General features: G+C 32.0%; 1 protein-coding gene across 2 annotated transcripts in view; it reads right to left on the minus strand.

Moving 5' to 3' along the window:
* Positions 1-21,342, minus strand: part of LOC148179825 (otoferlin-like) — a 38,401-nt gene that overhangs the window by 11,480 nt on the left and 5,579 nt on the right. The window contains exons 2-8 of one of the 2 annotated variants that reach the window (XM_088050927.1): positions 15,006-15,067; positions 12,372-12,560; positions 9,229-9,674; positions 8,990-9,179; positions 6,921-6,983; positions 2,989-3,073; positions 594-750 (exon numbers count right to left, since the gene is read on the minus strand). In XM_088050927.1, the coding sequence (XP_087907053.1) occupies positions 594-750; positions 2,989-3,073; positions 6,921-6,983; positions 8,990-9,179; positions 9,229-9,674; positions 12,372-12,560; positions 15,006-15,067 (1,192 nt within the window). Of the gene's footprint in view, positions 1-593; positions 751-2,988; positions 3,074-3,320; positions 3,406-6,920; positions 6,984-8,989; positions 9,180-9,228; positions 9,675-12,371; positions 12,561-15,005; positions 15,068-21,342 lie in introns of both variants that reach the window. The other variant, XM_088050928.1, reaches the window with a different exon arrangement.

Below are 21,342 nucleotides of genomic sequence, written 5' to 3' on the forward strand. Positions count from 1 at the left end.
CACCATTTTTAGTAACAAAAAAATGTTTTCAACTTAATTTAATAAAAATTAGACAATTTCAAATTTAATTTGCAGTATTAGCAATTTCAAACCACAATTGGAATAAAACTGATTATTTTGAATTGATAAACTTTTTAAAACTAGTAGGATAAAAAATTTTTGCTCCCTCAACCGTGAAGCTTCTACATTAAAATAAAAAGTTATAAAACTCGTTTTTATGAGACAAATCTTTACTGCCCATGGAATAAAATATTCTCTAATAAAATTTCACTGCATAAATTTTAGTTATATTGACTTTATGTTTCATTGGTTTATTTTTTATTCCTAGCGAAAGATAATAACAAATTTATTGTGAATATTATCTTAAAATTTCATCCCTCTGAGCACCAACATAGAATTTAGAAAATGTAAAGACAAGTAAAAAAAATCATCATTAACTTCACCCTTTCTCAATTCCTTCCTACCCTAAAGCCACAGCTTTTACCTTCATTGCATAATTACCCGAAATGGTGGTTTTGTTCCTTATCTCTCTATCTTCTTGCCAACTTCCTTAATTAAAATAGCTATGCACCATCAACTGCAAGTATACTCACGCTTCGATATCATCTTCATCCTTTTCACTCTTCGGTGGAACTTTGACCGTATCTCCCTTCCCAATGACGCTTATATCACACTTCAAATACCCTTTCGGACCTCCAGCTATATCATCCGGATCAGTGAGAAGAGCCCATTTGTGATAAAACTGGTGATCTACATTTGTAACCAAATATTAGTCACACGTTACGAAAAAAAAACGATCTCACTCCACGTCTATCCATTAAAAGCTTTCACATGCTGGAAATTTCTAATAGAGGGTGCATAATGACGAGGTGTGCGTCGAAATTGCGTCGGAGAGCGCTCTAATTTCATTTTTAAAAAGCGTGAGGTTTGAGCTCAGGGGCAGCTTCTGGTGTGGTTATAATGCTGTTGGCGTATGTCGGTAATGGAAGCGACACACCTGGAGATATTTGCGGTTGTGTAAATTACCAAAGAAAATAAATATGCAATTTCATCCACCAGTAACGACATTTCGTGTATCCAACATTATAAGCACAGTTTGTTATGTGATCCACTAAGTCGGACAGTTTCACTATAATTACAATAATCGACAATTTTTTTTTTGCTGGGTTTCTGTTCTAATGCATAGATTCTGATGCTGGACATCAAAAAACACTAAAATATCCAATCTTAGGTTCTAAAGTTTGCTTTTGTAAGTTTTACATCGATAAATATGTTTTAAAACTTTTCATTGATTTTGCAGAAAGTGGTAGTGCATTGATCAAAACGGTAGCAAATTGCATATTACAGAGTAGTGAGTGTTTACTTGTCTATCATTGTTGTCAAAACCGTTTTTGGGTATAACTGAATACGAAAATGGCGTCAAGATAGTGTAAATAAGATATTGATACATTCTGTTTTATTTGCGATGAAATTATTAAAGTATAAAGCAAAAATATTTCTTTGGCAACAAATTTAAAGCATTGTGAAGCTTATGAAGCCTATTTTAACTTCCTAATCCGGAATAAATATAAACTTTGGGTACCTCATTTTGCCTGTGTTTACTTCAAAAATACTTAAAAGCATAATAATATTTTTATAACTTGAATATTCAATATCTGTTATTATTATACGGAAAAATTATCAAAATAAATCCCAATTCATCTATTAAAATCTCATACAAGCAAAAGAACATCACTAAATATTATTTTTGGACTTGATTTTTTATTATTTTAGATTTGTATGCCATTACTCTTAAATTATTAAAAAAATTAAAATTAAAAAAACTCCGATGTTCAGCAAAAAAATCTGATTGTACTTTATAATAAATTTATGAAAATTCAATCATGTTTCTTAAAAATTCGAAAAATTGCTCTGTTTTTTACAAAAGCAAACTTTAAGCAAAAAAAAAATACTCTTTGTTGGTAACGTAGAAGAAACCAAAATTTACATTCAAAAGCCAGACCCAAAAATCGTGTCGACCGGTGTTATTAAAAGTACCTCAAGTTCCAAAAACGTATTTTAACAGCTCCGGGCACTACAAAATATCCCACAAAGCAACAACAGCGTACAAATGCAGAGTGTTATGCAGATAAAAGATGACAACGCCAACTTTGAAATGCGTGTGGTTTAGAGCTCTGGATTTGATTAAAGTGAGCTCTTATTTGGACGGTCACTATCAATGCTAACTGTGTTAAGTTTAATAAAGTTAGTTGTAAAGCGACAAGATTGTTTCATTATATGGGTCTGAAGTTCTGCATGATGTTAATTAAACCTGAAATTATTTTCAATTGAGTGACAGAGTTGGAAACCTCTTTGACATTGTGGGATAGTAGCGGAGTCTGTGGCGGAATTTTACACGACGTAAAAAGTTGGAAATTTATAGTGGAAGATCGTTAATATTAGAGAATTAAAAATGTGGATAATAAACATTTGCACTATGTGTATAAAAAGATTGAAACAACTATTAAAATTTAAAACAAATTTCCTTTGACAAGCTAACGTTCAATTGAGTAAACAACAACAAAAAAGTTAAATTCACCGTTAAAATTTTTGAGCGTTCTATTAATTGTAGATTTTCGAATTTAAAATGAGTCGTTTAAACCCAAAATTTGTGGTCGATTTTTAATCACCTAAATATCCAGCGGCCCTTCTAATACACACTGTGAAACTGAAAGTTTCATTCCATTCTCTCTAACTTGCCCCGACATAAATAAATAATCCTGCGCTCGGTCAAACTAAACTCCGCTTAGCTTAATCCTTTTACATATTTAATTTTGTTTTCGAAAGAAGCCAAAACGAAATGAATTCTTTGTTACCGACATGGACCACATAACGAGCGAAATAATAAGGCAAAGCTATTCTATGTGGCCATCTAGTAATTTTTACAAAGGTAACATATTACTAACAGTCTCATTCAGCAGGAATAAAGGACCTAGGGGGACCTCGTACCTGGTTGAGACCACACTGTCGCTACGTCTAATTTAAAGCTTCCCAATAATTTGTTACCCCTGAGAAAGTTCCGAGACTGCAACACCTGCCAGCGAAAGAAAACAGAAAAGTAGCAGGAATATCAAAAAGATTACGAGAGCCAGCACGATGCAGAAATCAGTGCAGTGTGGTTGTACTTTAATAATAAACAAGTATCAGTACGTCGTAAGATTTATTCTACTTTGCAGCTTTTCCGTTGTTTGAATTAAATTAGATCTGCGGATTTTGTGAAATTTTTAGGGAAAAGCTGGAAAATAGAGAAGTTGGTCGAGGATTAGAGAAGCTGTTTGTACCCGGTGCATCATAGACGGTTTTGACGTCTATCTTGAAGGTGCCGACGACCGTTCCTGGTCGCAGCAATTTCCTAGAATGTAATACCTAAAACATATATGAGCTATGTACAAGTTACAGTTAACAGTGGAAAGATACAAGCACACCTACCATACCAGACTTTCTAGTAAACAGAGATTGTAAGATTCCAGACATTCTTACTCCATAAACACGATAAAAATACTCCGGAATTAATAAATAGGATCCTTTTTTATGCAAATCGCGACATAAATTACCACCATTGTTATGTTATTGTTCTAACTTTAGACGTAATGCATGCAAGGCAAATAAATACAAAATGCTAACAATTTATTTAGCTTATTTGGGTTTCTGTGTTTAAACGGAGAAAATACGACATTTGCTGCACGTAAATTAGCATTTATACATTTATTCTGGAAAAATTGCCAAGAAATTTTCCTTTAGGGGCACCTTCCTTTGCACGTGTTAAATAAATTCTATTAATAGTAACAAATAATTTTATTGCATTTTATTTCCAAAGCCTAGTAAAAAATATGTACTGGAAAAATGTAAAGTCAATTCCAAGGTGAAATGGCCTCTTAATTTTAAATCAGAAGTTCGTTTTGCTCCATCAGATCTGGATTCAGAGACATTCTTAAAATTTTTTTTTTTGGGTTTTACTTCCCAATAAATTTTTTTTCGAAATCTTCGTAAGTTAACAAAACGTAAATTTTATTCTAAAAACAACTCCATAAACTTAGTTATTGCAAGTGACAAGAGGTAAGATTGTGTTTAACAGTGTCTTAAAAAGCAGAAATCTTACCCTTCATAATGGCGTATCACAATAAAAAAAATCAAAGTACCAATTTTGGAGTTCTATACAAAAAATATAACAAATTTTTTAAAAACCGTTTATTTTTTGAAATTTTTATTAGTTATTCTTAAATATCTTAGTAAAAATTAATCCTCCCAGCAACTTCTGTAGTTCGTTGTAAAGTTTATTTAATTACCTCTTTATTAATGTGTTATAAAGTTACATGAATCTAAAAATCTAAAAAAAAAACAAAGTAAACGCGGAGTACTGAATTTTTCAAATACAGTGAAATCTCCCCTTACGGACACCTCCCTTAAGCGGATTGTTACAAAACACCAAGCAGACCTCACTAATCTTTCTGACGAGTCAAATGATATGAGCAATATGGTGGTGCAGGTGAAATGCTAAATCGCTATGGTAAGAATTTGCTAAATATAAGGGAGACTCAACTGCAATGGAAATATCATCTCAGTTGCAACTACATTTTAAAAACGTCATTTTTACAAACAATACCCGTCAAACCACGTTGCTGAAATATTTTAATGTTGAATAATCGTTGTTTAATCTAATTTTTGTAAAAGTGTTTTAGTTACTTTTTAATTTAATTTTACTATATTCGAAAAAGCGTATTATTAAGTTTAATATAAATAAAATTCATATAAATTGTAAGTTCAATTTTTTCTCTTAAGCGGACACTCCCCTTAAGCGGACAGATTGTCACAGTCCCAGCGGTGTCCGCTCAACAGAGATTTCACTGTATCTCTGAATACTGGACCTGATGAAGCAAAATATGTAAGTTTCTGACTCAGAATTAGAAGGCAAATCTACTTTAAAAATGACTGTCCACTGCTCCAATACCAATTTCGTCCAAAAATTGTTGACTACTAGAATTGACCAATTGACGAAAAATCATATTAATTTTTAGTTTCTTGCAATTTCATAGACAAAATCAATGATTATTTTTTAGTTTACGTTAATGAGGATTCATGGCTAAACAAATGTAAAAGAGATTTCCTCATCTAGAGAAAGAACTGAAAAAATTGCCGAGCGTAAATCACATTTTACTACGATCTAAACAAACTTCATGAAACTTCAACGGATTGTAGTCGCTCGTAAATCTCAAATTTATTATTAATCCACATTCTTCAGTTTAAAACTTGCCACTCTGATTATTTAGGGTTCTAGATCTAAGCAAAATTCATTTTATATCCGGCATATGTCTGAATTTTCTAGGTGGATAAAAGCAAAGTTAAGTTTATTGAATTTTAAATTGAGATCAGTTGAGCAAACAAAGAACTTGGAAACATTTTTTAATAAAAAATTGGCGTCACTAACTTCACAAAGATCTTGCGATAACTACACTGAAGCAATTTCTTGATATTTGTTCTCAGTTCGTTGAATTTTTGTTTTTAAGTTTCTCCACAAACTTTCCAGACATATTGATTATTTTATAAACAATCTTTTACAAACGCACCTAATCTTTTTTATCTTTCGATATAATCGGATAAATATTAAAAGTATTAAAACTGACACTAACTAATCACTTCCCTTAACAAATTAGCTTTTCAATTCCCACGGGCACTCAAAGTAATTCTCCAATTTCAGTTGTGGATTTTTCTAAAATCAATTGTCCCCACCCGCAACATTTTTCTTTGAACCGACTTCATAATAATAATAATAATTTTATTACAAAGAAAATTGCTCTTTTGTTGTTCCCATTATCACAACATTGATTCGGTAAGCACCACCATTCGTACATACGTAAGCTCGTCTGTTGGCAAAGTATAATATTAAATTACGACAAAATTTGTTTTAAAGTGCGAAAAAGGAAAATTAAATTTGATGCTTTTGTCTAGCGAAACACCCAATAACGTGACAAAGACCAGAAGCTAAAGTGCTCAGTGGGGACAGGATAATGCTTCGTTTATTCTTAAATATGTACGTTTATCGGAAATTGAATATCATAAAGTTCCAGTTTATCCATATCAATAAAATTCAGTCACAGGTAATTTCATACAATTTTCGATTGGCTGTAATAAAAAGCAGAGACACGAACACACAAAGCTTGTTCTCGTGGAAATCAATTACCTAAGTCGCGAAGATTTCTAGAGTAACTTAATTTTCCACTTAAGTTATTAGCATTGCCACTTTGATGTAAATCGCCCAGTTCATTAGGCTTTGCGTCAGTAAATGTTTACACAAAGAAAGTGTAAATAAAATTCGAGAAATTGAATTTGTAGTGTGTTGGTACAGATACCAGGGATTTCGAAGCAACTGCACATTTTCTTAAAGCCATGGGATTTACCTATCCCACAAGTAATTTAAATCTCCGCGTATGTTTCAGGAAGACTCGGCCAGATTTATTCGGAAAAATTGAAACTAATCAGACGTTGTCGGTTGGATTTTTAAAGGAAAAGCTAATTTAAATATTCACTAATAAATCGATACTAATTGAATCTCAATATCCCGGAAATGATCTAAGTATTGTAAAACGACAATGGGATTTTTATTAGAATGACGGCGAATTGGGACTTGGGAATTTACCTTGCATGCGATTGATCAAAACAATAATTTATGTATTGTCCGGAACTGTTTTCAAAATGTGATTGGCGACAACCAAATCTCTGAATCCCTTTTTAGTTTTCAATTTGTGACAAAACACTTTTCAAACAGAACCAGTGCGCGTTTGGGATTTGGCTCTGCCAACATTTTTATCTATATCGACAGAGCGAACACAATCCAATTGTTTAAGTGAAAACGCAAGTCGAAAACAATAACATAATAGACTTACCGATAACGTTATGATTTTATCGAACAACATTATGGGAGGCATGTGGAAGTCAAAAACGAAATACTGCAACAAAAGAGTGACAACAATTAGGTACTATTACAGTTACAATGTAGTTTGGTCAATAAATTAATTAAAACCGTATCGATGTAATCTCAATTTATTTGATGGCAGGACTAAATAAACCCCACGTTGTGTTGTCAAAAGATAAAAATAAATGGTTGTTCCAGTTAAAAAATAGTTGATGCGATTGTTTCTATTTTGCTCGCGTTCCACGAATGTTTATTATTTACTCGAAAATTGGAATTAATGTATTTAGATAGATTTTCGTAGAAATTTCATTTTGCTTCTGCAGTCATTATTGTAGCGTTACAATTTAATAGAAACTAATTACTAAACATGATGGAATTCATTAGGTTAATTGGATTTAGTGTTTTAGTTTCATTATTTTATAATATGCATTGCAAATCTGCCGTCACTAAATGTGAACTAAATTGGACACTTACTGGGTTTTTCGTACAAATATGTATTCATCCATCATGAATTTAATTTGTTCATTGTAAAATTGTCAAATGGATTTGAAGCGAAATTTAAAAGCTGGACGACAATTGTGCTTCATTCCTTTTGTATTTTTTCGCCTTTGCAAGGTGCTGGCGATTTAATAAAAATTTGTCCGAGACGGTCATTTTGTGACGGAGTATAAATTCCAATTGTTTCAATATCAGTTTTATTAGAAACGACAACGGTAAAATGAGTAAAATTAAACTTTTTATGCCCGTTATACCGAATTAAAATTGTACCTTTATTTAATTAATTTGTCCATATAGTTAGATATTTAATTAAATGTCTTCCATATAGTTCAAGGAGTAATTTAATGCACATTTTGCATTACAACATGCATGATTTCCTAATACAACTCTAGGAAAAGAAAACAGAATTTTTCAGAGTAAATACAAGTTTCATTTTGTGTCAACAGAATTAATATACACGGATAATATTTTGATAAGAAAATTTCATTTGCATGAGTTGCTTAAACTGTTTATTGAGAAAAATGAATTGAAATGTGGACGTGAACATAAATATTGACCCGGCACATCCACCATTTTAACAAGTGAACTAAGCATTGACATCAACTGCATTTTTCTTGTTAAAAAAGTTTCTGATAATTCATTTATTTATCAATTTTATGATAATGCTGCTGTCAAAAATCAAGTGAATTATACAGGAGTTCCAAAATTGTCACAAAAATAGAAAAGAATGATAAACTGTGTTAATGTTAACTGAAATTTACTATTATTTTCTTTTGTCGTTTCATTTCAAATATATTAGAACATGTTTATCAATGTGTTGTTAAATGAAAATCAATTGGAAATTCATTCAATAATTATTCAATCTATAATCCAGAAAAAAAAGGAAAATGTATATTTTTATTAATAAAATTCGTCAACAATCTAAACGCTTTTACATTTCCCCGGCAAGTTCCTCACACTCTGTAGATTTTCGGTAGATGTTGCAAATCTTTGCTGTTTTATTATATTATCTTTTTTGTAAATTTGAAATAAAATTTTTTAGATTCTGTTATTTGACCCCCTAAAAAACAAAAATTAAATTTACAAAGTTTTCTAAGGCAAAACTGCACAATTCTCAATTTTTGATCTAAAATTCTAAAATTTTACGTATTTATAGAAAGAATTCAATAAAAAAATTCTACTAAATTTCACTATTTTATCGTTATAATTGTAAAATTTATAGAATTTTATAAAATAATTGAATTCTGAGTTCATCCTTCAAATGAAAATTGTTTAATAACACGCATTTGATCTGCAAAATATGAAGCTAATTTAGAAAATATATAAATACGTAAAATGATAATTTATTCTTCAGTTTCAAGAGAACAAAAGAAGCATGAAATCTGGGGCATATTCCTCGAAAAATTTTTGGATTGGAGTTATTAGTGTTATTACACTGTTGAATTTTCGTTCATTTCTGCAGGAACGAAAGGTTTAATCTGCTTCCCCCAGTAAAAAGTCTGTTTGCTTTGTATGAAATGAATATTTTTTCAGGAAACTCACCTCGTTGTAATAAGGACAATTGGTGCTTTCTTTAACACTGGTGTATTTTTTCTGGTCCCCTACTTGTATACACACAACCGGATCCATATTGAGCCCCGCCAGTTGCCTCGCTTCAATAATAGTCAAACAAACTTGAAAATCTTGCGCTTTTAAAACCGATTGAACCGCCGTCTTCATATCACTTTTCAACCTGTAACACAAACAATGCACGTCAAATCAGCAACACGCATCACTCCTACTTCATCTTCTTCCTGTCCATCATCGCCAATTCTTGATTATCTTCCTTTGAGCTAACGGAACTCTGGCTACCAGCTCGGGAAATTGGCGCCGATTCCGACTCCGACGCCTGTCGCGAATTCCTACAGGAATCCTGAATAAGCGACACTTCCTCTTCGTTGTCACTATCTTTCGGCGGGCGCTGCTTGCCAAATCTGATCAAACTTCTGACACTTTTCAAAGTGGAGCTCCTTTTCCGATCCGGCGGTAGAGGAGATTTATCAGGAGTTGCAACAGAATTGGCATGTTTGAGTTTGGTTTGATTGAGGTTGCGTTCGATATTGGCAATGTTTTGTTCAATGTCTATAAGCATTTGTTGTTCGTCGTCGATGTCATAGGCGTTGCTGCCGGTGAAAGATGCCGTGGATTCATCGGGAAGGGTATAAAGAACCTCGAACTGAACCGTCGCCTGAAAGACAGAAATGAAATAAAAAGAGAAACTCGAGGAAAAAACAAGGGAAGTTCGGAAGTTGTTAATGAGAGAATTGTTCCAGGAGCTTGTTAATGCTGGTTTAAACGACGCAGTTTTTCGTTTCATTTAAACGGGGATTTTTTATAATTAAAATAAAATAACGTTGCTTGCGTTGTATTTCGCAAAAATGCTATTTTCGCTCGGGAAAAGTTGCGTAAATGACTAATCATTTTCCTTCGAGCAAGGATTTCTCTCTTCATCTGTTAACACCGATACTAACCACTTAGTAACTAATATTAGATCTATCAATTATCAAGGCCTGAATCGCATCGAATGATTAGAGTCATCAAGCAAATGGAATCGTATTCGACTTTAATTGCCTTCGAGTGTCATCGGATTGAGTGTTATTAAACTAATCTTGGCGGTGCTTTTAAAGAGATTGCATTCTTAGACAATTCTCGGCGAATATATTAAATAAATTCCTAACTCAATAAAAAATATTCGACTTTGACGATTCAATTTCCAAGGAATTCTCATGGAAATTCCAGCAACTTCGCATTTACGCCTCCAAAAATTTCATTAAATGTTTATTTTCTAGCCTCGCAGTGTACTACTGGTCATATTTTCTTAAAATGAGGTTCCTAAGAAGCACGCATATACAGCACGTTTCTTTGACTACATTTCTTTGACATCAGTGAGAATATATTTTTAATGAAAACGTGACATTTACAATAGTTGGTTTTATTTTGTTAGTTGCCATCACTGCATAAATCCCAATTGTGTCAATTTGTGTTCCGTTGTGAACATGACTCTCGGAAGTAAAGCTGCGGCAAAAAATTACAAGCAAGAACTTTTGACATTCATTAAATTAATCATTAACTATTCGATTTGAATGCAGTGCTACCAATGTATTTTCCAACTAATAAAATGTTCCTACATGAGTGAATGATGTTTTAAGTCCAAACTAAAAGTCAAAATAAATAACTATTGTGCGCCTCCGCCATTTTTCATAGCATTTGGGACATAAAAATAATCTTTTTCAAGCCTAGAAAGTCAAACGTGACATTAAGAATACCTGGTATTATTTTGTTAGTTGGCATCACTGCATAAATGTCAATTGTGTCATTTCCTGTTGACCAATGACCATCAAAAGTTAACAAAAACTTACAGAAGCACGAATTTTTGACTATTTTATCGTCGTGGCCTGTGTTTAAAAACGTACTGTATATGTTTGGCCACAAATCAACTTCCGTTGGGACTCTTACTTTCACTCAATAAGCGTCATTTACTCCGAAAGAAAACGAGGAAAGATGTTTATATCCCGAATTTCTAAGCAGCAAATATCAAGAATGACTAACATTCGCTGTCGCGCATCTCTCGGGAAATCTAAAGCCAACTGCCAAAAGTTTATGAATAAAAGAGTCTCTTTGACGCCATCGTTGTGTTAAAGAGCGAATTAATTCATAGTATTACTTAAAGCATTAGCTCTCAAAGGAGAGCGCAGCTTTGAAAAAATTGTCCAACAAACTTAATTAAGCTCTGTAATAATTTATTTTATTTCGTAACTAAATTCGCAAAGTTGAAACACTGATGGTTACCTTTCGAAAAAATTAATTTTAAATAAATGGCCACCCTAAATGTAATTACTGTCGTAATAAACAACCCCCTAGTAAAGTTTCCGGGGTTTATTAAACTTAATGAATAATTATTATGGGAAAATGTCCTCCCGAAACCTTCTTTTCCCCATTTTATCCGCGCTCTTTCATGACCTGAAACTGCGCAAATTGGAATTTAACGTGACATGTCGTGTGTATTATATCGCCATTCTGCGTTTTCGTTAGTGATCCCCGTTTAATTGAATTTAAATTAAGTGGAAAATTGACATGCTGTTAACGGTTTTGTAGATTTTGTCCGGCTTGGTAAATAAATCATCAAGAAGTGGAGATTTACTTCTGAATATAAATTGAGGGCGATTTAAATTTTAAATGCTGTGATAAATTATTATCGTTTTTGTAATTTTGTCGGTTTATGCAACTTTCAAACTATGGAATCGTTGCGACAATAATGAATCTTTGAAAATTTGAGACGATGTGAATAATTTAGACAAGTTTCAAACGCTAACAGAGAGGAATTGAAAGCAATCTTACAAAGTTGAGAAAACCGGAATTTCAATCAAACACGCTTAGTTGTAGAAGTTTGTTTTAATTTTTTATTTATATAGTCTTTTTTTGTCAAATACAGAATGCAAAGGTAATTGCATTTGGTTTTACCTCCATGCACAATGTTTTCACTAAAAGAAATAAAAATGTTATATACCCAAATAAAAATTATTATTTTTCCAATCATCATGTTTTATAACTGAAATTCCAAGTTTATTCATTATTATGAAAACAAAAAACCAAGAGATACGAATATATTGGTGAATATAAAATATAAGTACCTAAAAAAATTAATAGATGTTTGCTTACAAACAACAATTAAAATTATCACGTTAGAGAAATCAGTATCAAAATTTATTACAAAATTCTGGGGCAACATTATTAATAATTTATGAAGTTTAAAGCTCCAGGAACAAGTCAAGATAAGAAAAACATAATTCGAATTTATTAAAGGTGTGCCCAACTTAATTAATTCCATTTAATACATATAAATTTGGTGGAGGCGCCGGGCGGGTTCCCCAAACTACAAACTTACCGGTAAAGGTTTGTTAGAGGGATCAACCAAACTATCAGCAATCGAAACTCTCCCATCCCTCACAACTTTCTGTAGCACCAAACAATACGACCCCAACAACTTATCCGAAAAAAGCCTATTTCTTGAATACAGCTCCACCAGCAGCAATTCATTCTCTTCGATAGCTCTTGCTACGGGCCAATCGAGTATCTGGAATCAAAAAGTTACAAAGTTTGCCGATGTTAATTATAACGAGAGAGAGTTTTACAATTTGTCTGACGGGTTCTTGCGTGCACGAGGGTGTTTTATTGGTAATTTTTTAGATTTAATCGGAGTGACATAAAAAGTGGTGCATTTTTATTGGGGACGTATTTAAACGCGCGATAACAAGAAGATGGATGGTTTGCGCACTAGAGTTCGTTACAATGGTTATGGTTATTGATCGGACACCTGTGGTAAATTGTACCTATAAAATTAACTGTCAAAAACTTTCCTCGTAGAATTTTATTTCGGATGATTTATCATTAACCGAAAAATGGGAAATTCTAATGATGACCAATCTGATTATGTTTGTTTTATTCATTTAAGTGGTTTTGTCAACTAAAACTTCGTAATTGCGTTAAAAATCATTTAGTGGCGTCGTCTTTTACGATGCTAAAAGATTCATCATTAACCGTCATGGCCATCCAGAGGAAAAAGACTTTAATGGATAGCTTCAAAGACTTTGAACTTAATACAGTTGAAACTTGAAACAAAGAATCAAAAAGCACTCTCATATTTGAGATTTCACGTGGTCTAAATAAGTAAAAGACTCTATAAAGAATTGACGCATTTCCCGAGAAATTTCCCCTGTAATTGACATTCGAGTCGTAAAAAATAATGTACAAAAATTAAAAATGCATTTTTAATAAAGCTTTCAAAGCACCATGTTTAGATTAATTTTTGACCTCATTTCGTAAAGTTGTTTTGTGATGCCTTGATAAGATTCTTTGTTCATTTGTTGGTAGTATAGCAATGTAATTTTCCTCACATACCAATGAGGATAGAACAAAGAGGTAAATTTATTAATAGGATTTAGTTGCAGTACAGAACAAGAGCTAAGGTAATGAATATTTTGTGTAGGCCTACAGCGCAAAGTGTAATTCTGTTGTTACATCTCTGGAGAGTAAATTGAAGCTGAGATATGCCTAATGTTGTTATAACAACTGCATAAATAATTTCATTTGTGTTTATACAAAAATTTGTTATTATATTAAATAAAGAGATGACGTATATTCATTTTGTTTGCTACGAATTTACTCTTGCATTTTCCGGTATTCGAATTTTTTTTTTCGAAAACTAAAACTACGCAAATCTACTTTGGTAGTCAAACTTCTGCGGTCGATATCTCGCTTATTTGTGCAGCAAACTCGCAGTATTTGGACTTTAAATGCCGAAAATTATAAACAATGTTCTTGTTTATTTTATATTTAAAATCTCCTTTAAACTGACACTATCACTTAGGTTTTAAATAACGTCACCGTAACAATTAAACACCTTTTTAAAAACCGCACAGTAAATGAATCCTTTTATAATTCTAAGGTATTAAGAAAACTGAAACTCTAAGCCCTGTTTCTGTAAAATTCAATCAAAAGCTTAAAAACAAATGTTTCCTCCTTGTTTGCCCATTTTGATTACTTTTAGTTTGCAGGGGTGAATAAATCTGAAATTGATATACCTGTTAAAAGCGTGTTAATTAATATTATAATCAATACCAACAAAACAGTCCAAAAAACAGAAAAAGCCAAAGTTAAAACACGTGTTTGCGCCGAAAAAACGAATTTACATTTTTGTGGTGGAAATAGAAAGTAAATGTAGGTAAACGCTAAATAAATATAAAAAACAAACATTTAAACTTTGTAAATTGCAATTATTCTGTTGACATAACTCGTTGCAGTTTCCTGCAATTCAAATTATCGTAATGGGATTATCGTAACAGTTTCTGTATTTATTAGAAGAGACGTAGCAACTTTCGAGTATTCTCCAATATTGAAATGAATAGTCTAACTTGTGCTTTAAATTGTAAAGTTAAACCTTGGTTGCCACTTCAAAAGAAAATATTCCGATATTTTGTATTATTAGGATGTCAATATTGAATATAAAATGTGGGTAAAAATGAAAAATAAAAAACTTTTATAAATGAAAAAACCGACTCCGTTGAAGCGAAAATGTATTATTAATGCGCAACGTTTCTGCAGGCCTTTGCAAATAGGGTAAACTTTAAGAGTCCCTATTGTTTACGCGAAATAAGAAAAATTAGTCCTCTCAAACTCGTTCATTTATAACATTTCATTCTACTAAGGACGATACACTATCATCGCGCAGAAAAAAAATTTTAGAACCTGAAAGTTATAGCTGCCCAAGTCAAGATTTAATGGTTATAAACTACATAATAAAACGACCCAACTTTGGCATGTTCGTAATAAGAATTAAGCCCAGCGTGACACTGAGAAGAAATCGATTGGAAATGGCGAAAACGATAAATTTTTAAACGCAAACAGCGTTCGAAACGTTTTCATTAAAACTACACGCGAAAATTTAATTGTCTTCCGTCCGGTGCATCGATTATTTACTTGTTGATTAGTTTTGTTTCTCTGGCTCTCACTTCTCTCTTACCTGATCTACTATTATGATATCGCCTCCGCTGTCGTCGAGAATTTTCGTCAAATGGGAAACCCCTGGAACAAAACAACAAAGTTATATCAGCTTTCATAATAATTAACTCTCGATATTTGACTCTCTAGGCCTGTAATCTGAAGAACGAGAAAATATTGTTACTTCATCATTTAATTAATTATACAATAAGTGAAGTGAGTCACAGCGTTTAATGAAAATACAGAATTACAGTGCGCACGAATCAATAAGTAATGCCGCAGTTAATAAATTACGTCAAACAAAATGAAGCAATTTGTATCAACAACAGTCTGAATTTACTAGGTCAAAATGTGTTGCAAAATAGTCTGAGTACACCCTCGCACTAAGGATATTTATCTGGTTTAGCTACCCCGAAAAGTACCCTCGGTATCTAACTCGCTTTTTACGTCCGGATTTTATTTGTTTTCCCCGGATTATTTATTAGCGACCTTGTAGATAAAATCTGTTTTCCCAATTTGTTTTATGCTCATACTTATACATATAATTAGAATGATTTTGAGAAACTTTATGGATTGTAAAACACGGATGCAGTGTATAATCCGGGTATTGTTAAAGAAAGATATTTCCGGATTTTCACTTGGCGTTTTTAATGGGAAACGGGACGACGGCAGTGGTCCGCCGCTGGTGAAAATGCGGTGAAATTCTAGGGTTTCCCTTTATGCATATCACTGGCTTTTATATTCTTCGTGTTTCTGTGGTATTTGCATTTCGTATAAAAGAAGGGTTAAAAAAATGATCGGGTGCTGAGTACAGAAAAAAGCGAAAATTGGCAGTTTCAAAACGCAAGTTTTAAGATGTTGAAGAGTTTATTTTTTGAAAAATTCAGTTTTAAAATTCAAAATATTGGCATTAATTTTGAGATTTTATGGTTCTGAACCTATTAAACTTCATCTTTCCACCCCATGAGCATATGTGGCGATATTTCACTGGAAATAGTGGAATTAACAGTTCCGTTTAGTCCTTTGGCAATTTCGACCATAAAGTTCTGCGTTTAACTTCTGCAATTAAAACTTTATGATAAATCTAAGGAAAGGGAATGTAATATTGCAATGCCCAGAAATTAAATATTTGTGAAAACGAATCAACAAAACGAAGTGTTCCAACAAACGGCAAATATCGTCATGTTTGGATCAACCCGCATAACAAAGCAAAACGCTTATCTTTGAGATTAATGCGACACACAAGTGTTGGAGCAACTCGTGCATTTCGTTAAAAAATAAAATAGTGAGAAACCTAACGTAGAGTTGTAATTACATTTAATTTTTTAGATTATCTCTGCAGTATATCATGAACTTTTATGGCGCAACATTAAACGTCTTACTAGCAAAATAATAAAATTATATAGCTGCATTTCTACGCTTCAGATGCCGTTTTCTCGTCAAGACGCTACACCAATTCGGCGGTTGTATCAACGAAGTTCTAAAAGCCACAAACCATTGTCTGACACTTTAATTTGAATATAGAAGAGGTTATGTTAACAATTCAAGGAACATTTCGAAACGTGTCCCGTCTTTTCAATGTATCTAAGTTAGCTGTGTGGAGAATAGGATATTCAAGGGATCAAAAACGTTTTAGCGTTGTATAAAATTTTTGCCGAAATGTGCAAAATTTTATGTTTGTAACCATGCAAAAGTGATTAAGTTTAAATTGGTGGATGCGCCGGGGAAAATCCTGCATTTGCATACATGTTATATGATAAGTATTCGGTATTAAGCTTACAATTTCAAACTGAAACTGTTTTAATAAGGTCCACTTTGCTGTTGTTTTCCTCTTCAAACATTAAATAAATATTTACTGCATCTCGGATGATTTTTCTTGACTATTTCCTTCCGCTCAGTTCCGCTCGTTACATAAATAAGAGTTAGAAATAAATTTTGCATTTACAATAAACTGGCATTAATGTTGTTTTCAATCTGTCGTAAAAAGACGTTTGTGTTAATATTTTATGTATTTATATTTATATGCAGATGAAGTCGATTGAGGTCCTTCTAAATAAAAAGTAAAGTAAATTTAAAATTTAGTTCCTTCTGACTTGTCCAAATTTTTATGTGGATTTTATAGATTCTCTTGGCGTTCGTTCTTTCTAAATTCTCTAGATTCATGCTTTAATTTTTATAGATTCTCTCCAAATTCTCCATTCTATCTATTCAGAATAAATTTGTTTTGTTTCGATTTATAATGTTAATATTATATAAATAACAGTTAACAGACAACTTTAGGTTACTAACTTTGCCAGATTTGATTGTTGTGGCATTAAAATTGTCAGAGCTACATGCCTTGACATATTTTTTTAGAAGTTTTTGGTTCATTCCCTAAATATAAATTTGAAATTTTGTCTCTTGTCTGTTTATAATTGTACAATTTAGCACAGTTAATAATTAAGTCTAAATTAGTGACCTCTCAAAATTTCATTATTGTGGCGCTGAAATTACCAAAGGTACAGAATTTAATAATAATTTTTAGAATTTTTTGGTTCCTCTCCAAATAAAAAACTCAAAAATGTTTCTTATTTGACTTAAAATTTTGCAATTTAGCACAGTTAATAGGCAACTTTAGATTACTAAATTTGGCAAATTTGATTCCTCTGGCATTAAAATTGTCAGAGCTACATGCCTTGACATATTTTTTTAGAAGTTTTTGGTTCATTCCCAAAATAAAAATTTCAAATTTTGTCTCTTGTCTGTTTATAATTTTACAATTTAGCACAGTTAATAATTAAATCTAAATTAGTGACCTCTCAAAATTTCATTATTGTGGCGCTAAAATTACCAGAGTTACAGAATTTAATAATAATTTTTAGAATTTTTTGGTTCCTCTCCAAATAAAAAACTCAAAAATGTTTCTTATTTGACTTAAAATTTTGCAATTTAGCACAGTTAATAGGCAACTTTAGATTACTAAATTTGGCAAATTTGATTCCTCTGGCATTAAAATTGTCAGAGTTATATGCCTTAACATATATTTTCAGAAGTTTTTGATTTATCTCAAAAATAAAAATTTCAAATTTTGTCTCTTGTTCATTTATAATTTTTCCATTTCGCACGTCAATAAGCAAGTTTAAACTAGTAACCTCGTCAAATTTCATTATTGACGCGTTAAAATTACCAGAGTTACAAACTTAAACAATATTTTTAAAAATTTGCAGTTTTTCTCTAAAATAAAAATTTCCAAAATCTTTTTTGTTTGACTTACAGTTTTGCAATTTGACACAGTTAATAACCAACTTCAGGTTACTAACTTTGGCAAATTGTATTGCTGTGGCATTAAAATTGTCGGATCTACATGCTTTAACATATGAATATATTGAAAAGTTTTTAGTTCAACTCCAAAATAAAAATTTCGATTTTTGACCGTTGTCTATTTATAAATTTACAACTTAGCACAGTTAATAAGCAAAAATAACATTAGTAACCTTCCGAAACTCTAAGTTTTTGCCTTTGAATATTTGTAAAGCAGCCATTTAAAAAATAAATAATAGAACCCTTATGTTAAAATTTATTTGTATTTTGCCTGTTACCTTATCACAAATTATCCAAACCTATCATCAAACAAATAAATCGACTTTTTATTTTAATTATCCTTCCCGAAGGTGTCAATTACAGCAAAATTAACATATCGTTCTCTTTTACCTTGATTTATATTCACACAATTAGATGCCACTTAAGATATTTAAATTTCCTTCACTTTCTTAGCCGGAATTAGCACGAGAAGATTCCATGACGGTGAAGGCTCTAATAAATTAAAATTCCAAATCCTCTACGGATTTGAGAAATTGCGATGTTCATGAAACTCAGACCAGCAATGTTTTGAAAGACCACAAAAATAATAAAGCAAAACAAAAATAAACACTCCGACAAAGTATTGTTATTTTAATTTTCCATCAGGGAAGCACAACATCGGCGCATAAAATTTTTAATTAAGTTAATAAAAACCTGCCAAAGATTTCCCTGAAAAAATCTTAATTTCCCTCAAACCAATAAATCTGATTTTGCGGTTCATTTTCCTCTCTGTCGCAGAAACAAGTAAATCAAGACAAAGGACCAAGACAAGGTTGGTAACAATGAACAGCGTTCAAACACAGAAACGTATTGTACGATCGCTTGCTTTGAGAAAATGTCGTTTAGATGAAATTTTTGATAAGTGTTCAATAAAATATACGTCTGAGCTACATTAAAGGTGAATGTAACGTTGCTTTATTGCGGGGCTAGAAATTGACGTACAGTTTCCGGTTTAGTGAACTTGAACAATTTAATAGAAGTCAGAAGGGAATTATTTGTGATGAAAAAATAAGAGAGGAAAAATAATGGGCTGCTGGAGTAGAGGTTTCATGTTTGATTCACGTAAAATTCTTACCAAGCATGGAACGCGAATTTGATTAGGTAACACAGAGAGTTTCTGCAAAGTTATAAAATCAAGTCGTTGACAAGAAGCTTGTTGGGGATAAACGAGTAATTTAGACTAGAAACATCAAAAACGTGTCAAAGAATGAAATTGTAGAACTGCATTCAAATTTGTTTTCATAGAATCTGAATTAGCAAATTTTAGATGTGGATTAGGAAACGAGCTGGCCCGGATCTCAGCTTGAATCCAACCCTGAAATCTGACCATGTGTTTGTTCATCTGTTTATCTATCTCGACGATTTTCGCTGTTTGCCGTCTTCTAATAACACATTAATGCGGACCACACCTAAGGATTATAATCTCGACAAAATTTTCGACTCTAAGAGACAATTTTTACTGTATTATGTAAATATAATATTATTTCGGTTCATCCAATTTGGAAGCAGTGATTCTGCAATTTGTGCCGCAATCATCCGCAAATTTCCAATTATTTAGTAGCTCTTCAATCATCATTTATTTTCACGTCATAATATAAGAACAGCTGTTCTAATGAAGCATGAAAAAGATGTAGAGTCCATCAGGGAGTTTGTTTTATTTTTCTTTCTATTTTCTCCTATTTTATCCATCTCAGTAAATTATGCTGTTAATTTGCTATAGTGCAGAGAGTACATCAGTATACATATTTTATGTTTTCAGGAAACTCCAATTCATTATTTTCGACAGCTGTGTTTTATAAAGGCTAATCCCTGAGAGAAATCAATGAAAGCTTAATTTTTCTCTGTCTCATTTAAGACACCACGATGATTACTATTTCTTCATTTTTCAGAACTCTGAAAATATTACAAATCTTGTTGTTGTACTCATTGATAAAAATTGCCCTTTAAAAAATCTCATTTTTGTGCAGTTATTAAAATCTGCCTCTGCTACTATAAAAAAACTGAACTCACATTTACAAGTGGTGGAGGCGCGAATTAATAAATATTGCAGTAAATTGTGCAATTTCCGTTTAATTAATCGATATGATTTAGTAGTTGTTCAGTAATTAATTTGTTATTAAACAATTTAATTCATGTGTACGCTTATTGTTTTAAAAATCTTGAATGAAGTCAATAATTCTTAGCGGAAACATTGTAACATTTGAACACTTCACAACCAACATCCTTTAATTTAAGTGAACGGCTTCATCACAACCAATAAAAATATCTGTGGTGCAAGCAATGACATTTAAGATAAAATCAAGTGATTTAGTTCTTGCACTTTTAGGAAATTGGATTCTGACTGACCTGATTTTGCCACAAGACCAAATCTTATACAAGGTGTTTCTTGTATCAAGGGTGGTTATGAAATATCAAAAAAATTTGCCGCTCATTACAAATGTGGGTTTAGATTTTTTCAACTAGCATTTGTAGTTAACATCAATTATGAAGCAAAATCAGTCTATTTATTTATTGACGAACGTGAAAATATCGCCCAGTTTAACATTATGCCTGAAATTTTGCGTAAAATTAACACCAATACTTGAAAATTGCTCAGTAAATAAGCCAGATATCGAGCATCATACCTTTCGAAACTAACAGTTCATTATCCACATCTTTAAACGGTTTTAATTCGGTTACTTATTGATGTACGTAAACATGTCGGTCAGTTTTGAATTCTGTGTAAAATTCTGCATAAAATGAGCAGCAAGATTTTAAGATTGCTCCATAAATAAGCGAGATATTCAGCTTTATTCCTTTCGAAACTAAACATTCACTAGTCACAAATTTAAACGCTTCTAATTCAGTTATTTATTGACGTACATGAATATATAGCCAACTTTTTAGATAAAAACTGCTCTAGTTGTGGTTTGAAGTCTAAAAATCAAAAACTTAGACCACAATTTCACAATTAAAAAAAAAGTTTCGCCAACTCAATGTTTACCTTTTCAGTTATCTCAGTTTTAAATTTCATTAAAATC

The sequence above is a fragment of the Gnatocerus cornutus genome, chromosome 2, assembly GCF_029298725.1.
Source record: "Gnatocerus cornutus isolate USDA-ARS CGAHR chromosome 2, icGnaCorn1.1, whole genome shotgun sequence".
Lineage (NCBI taxonomy): Eukaryota > Metazoa > Arthropoda > Insecta > Coleoptera > Tenebrionidae > Gnatocerus > Gnatocerus cornutus.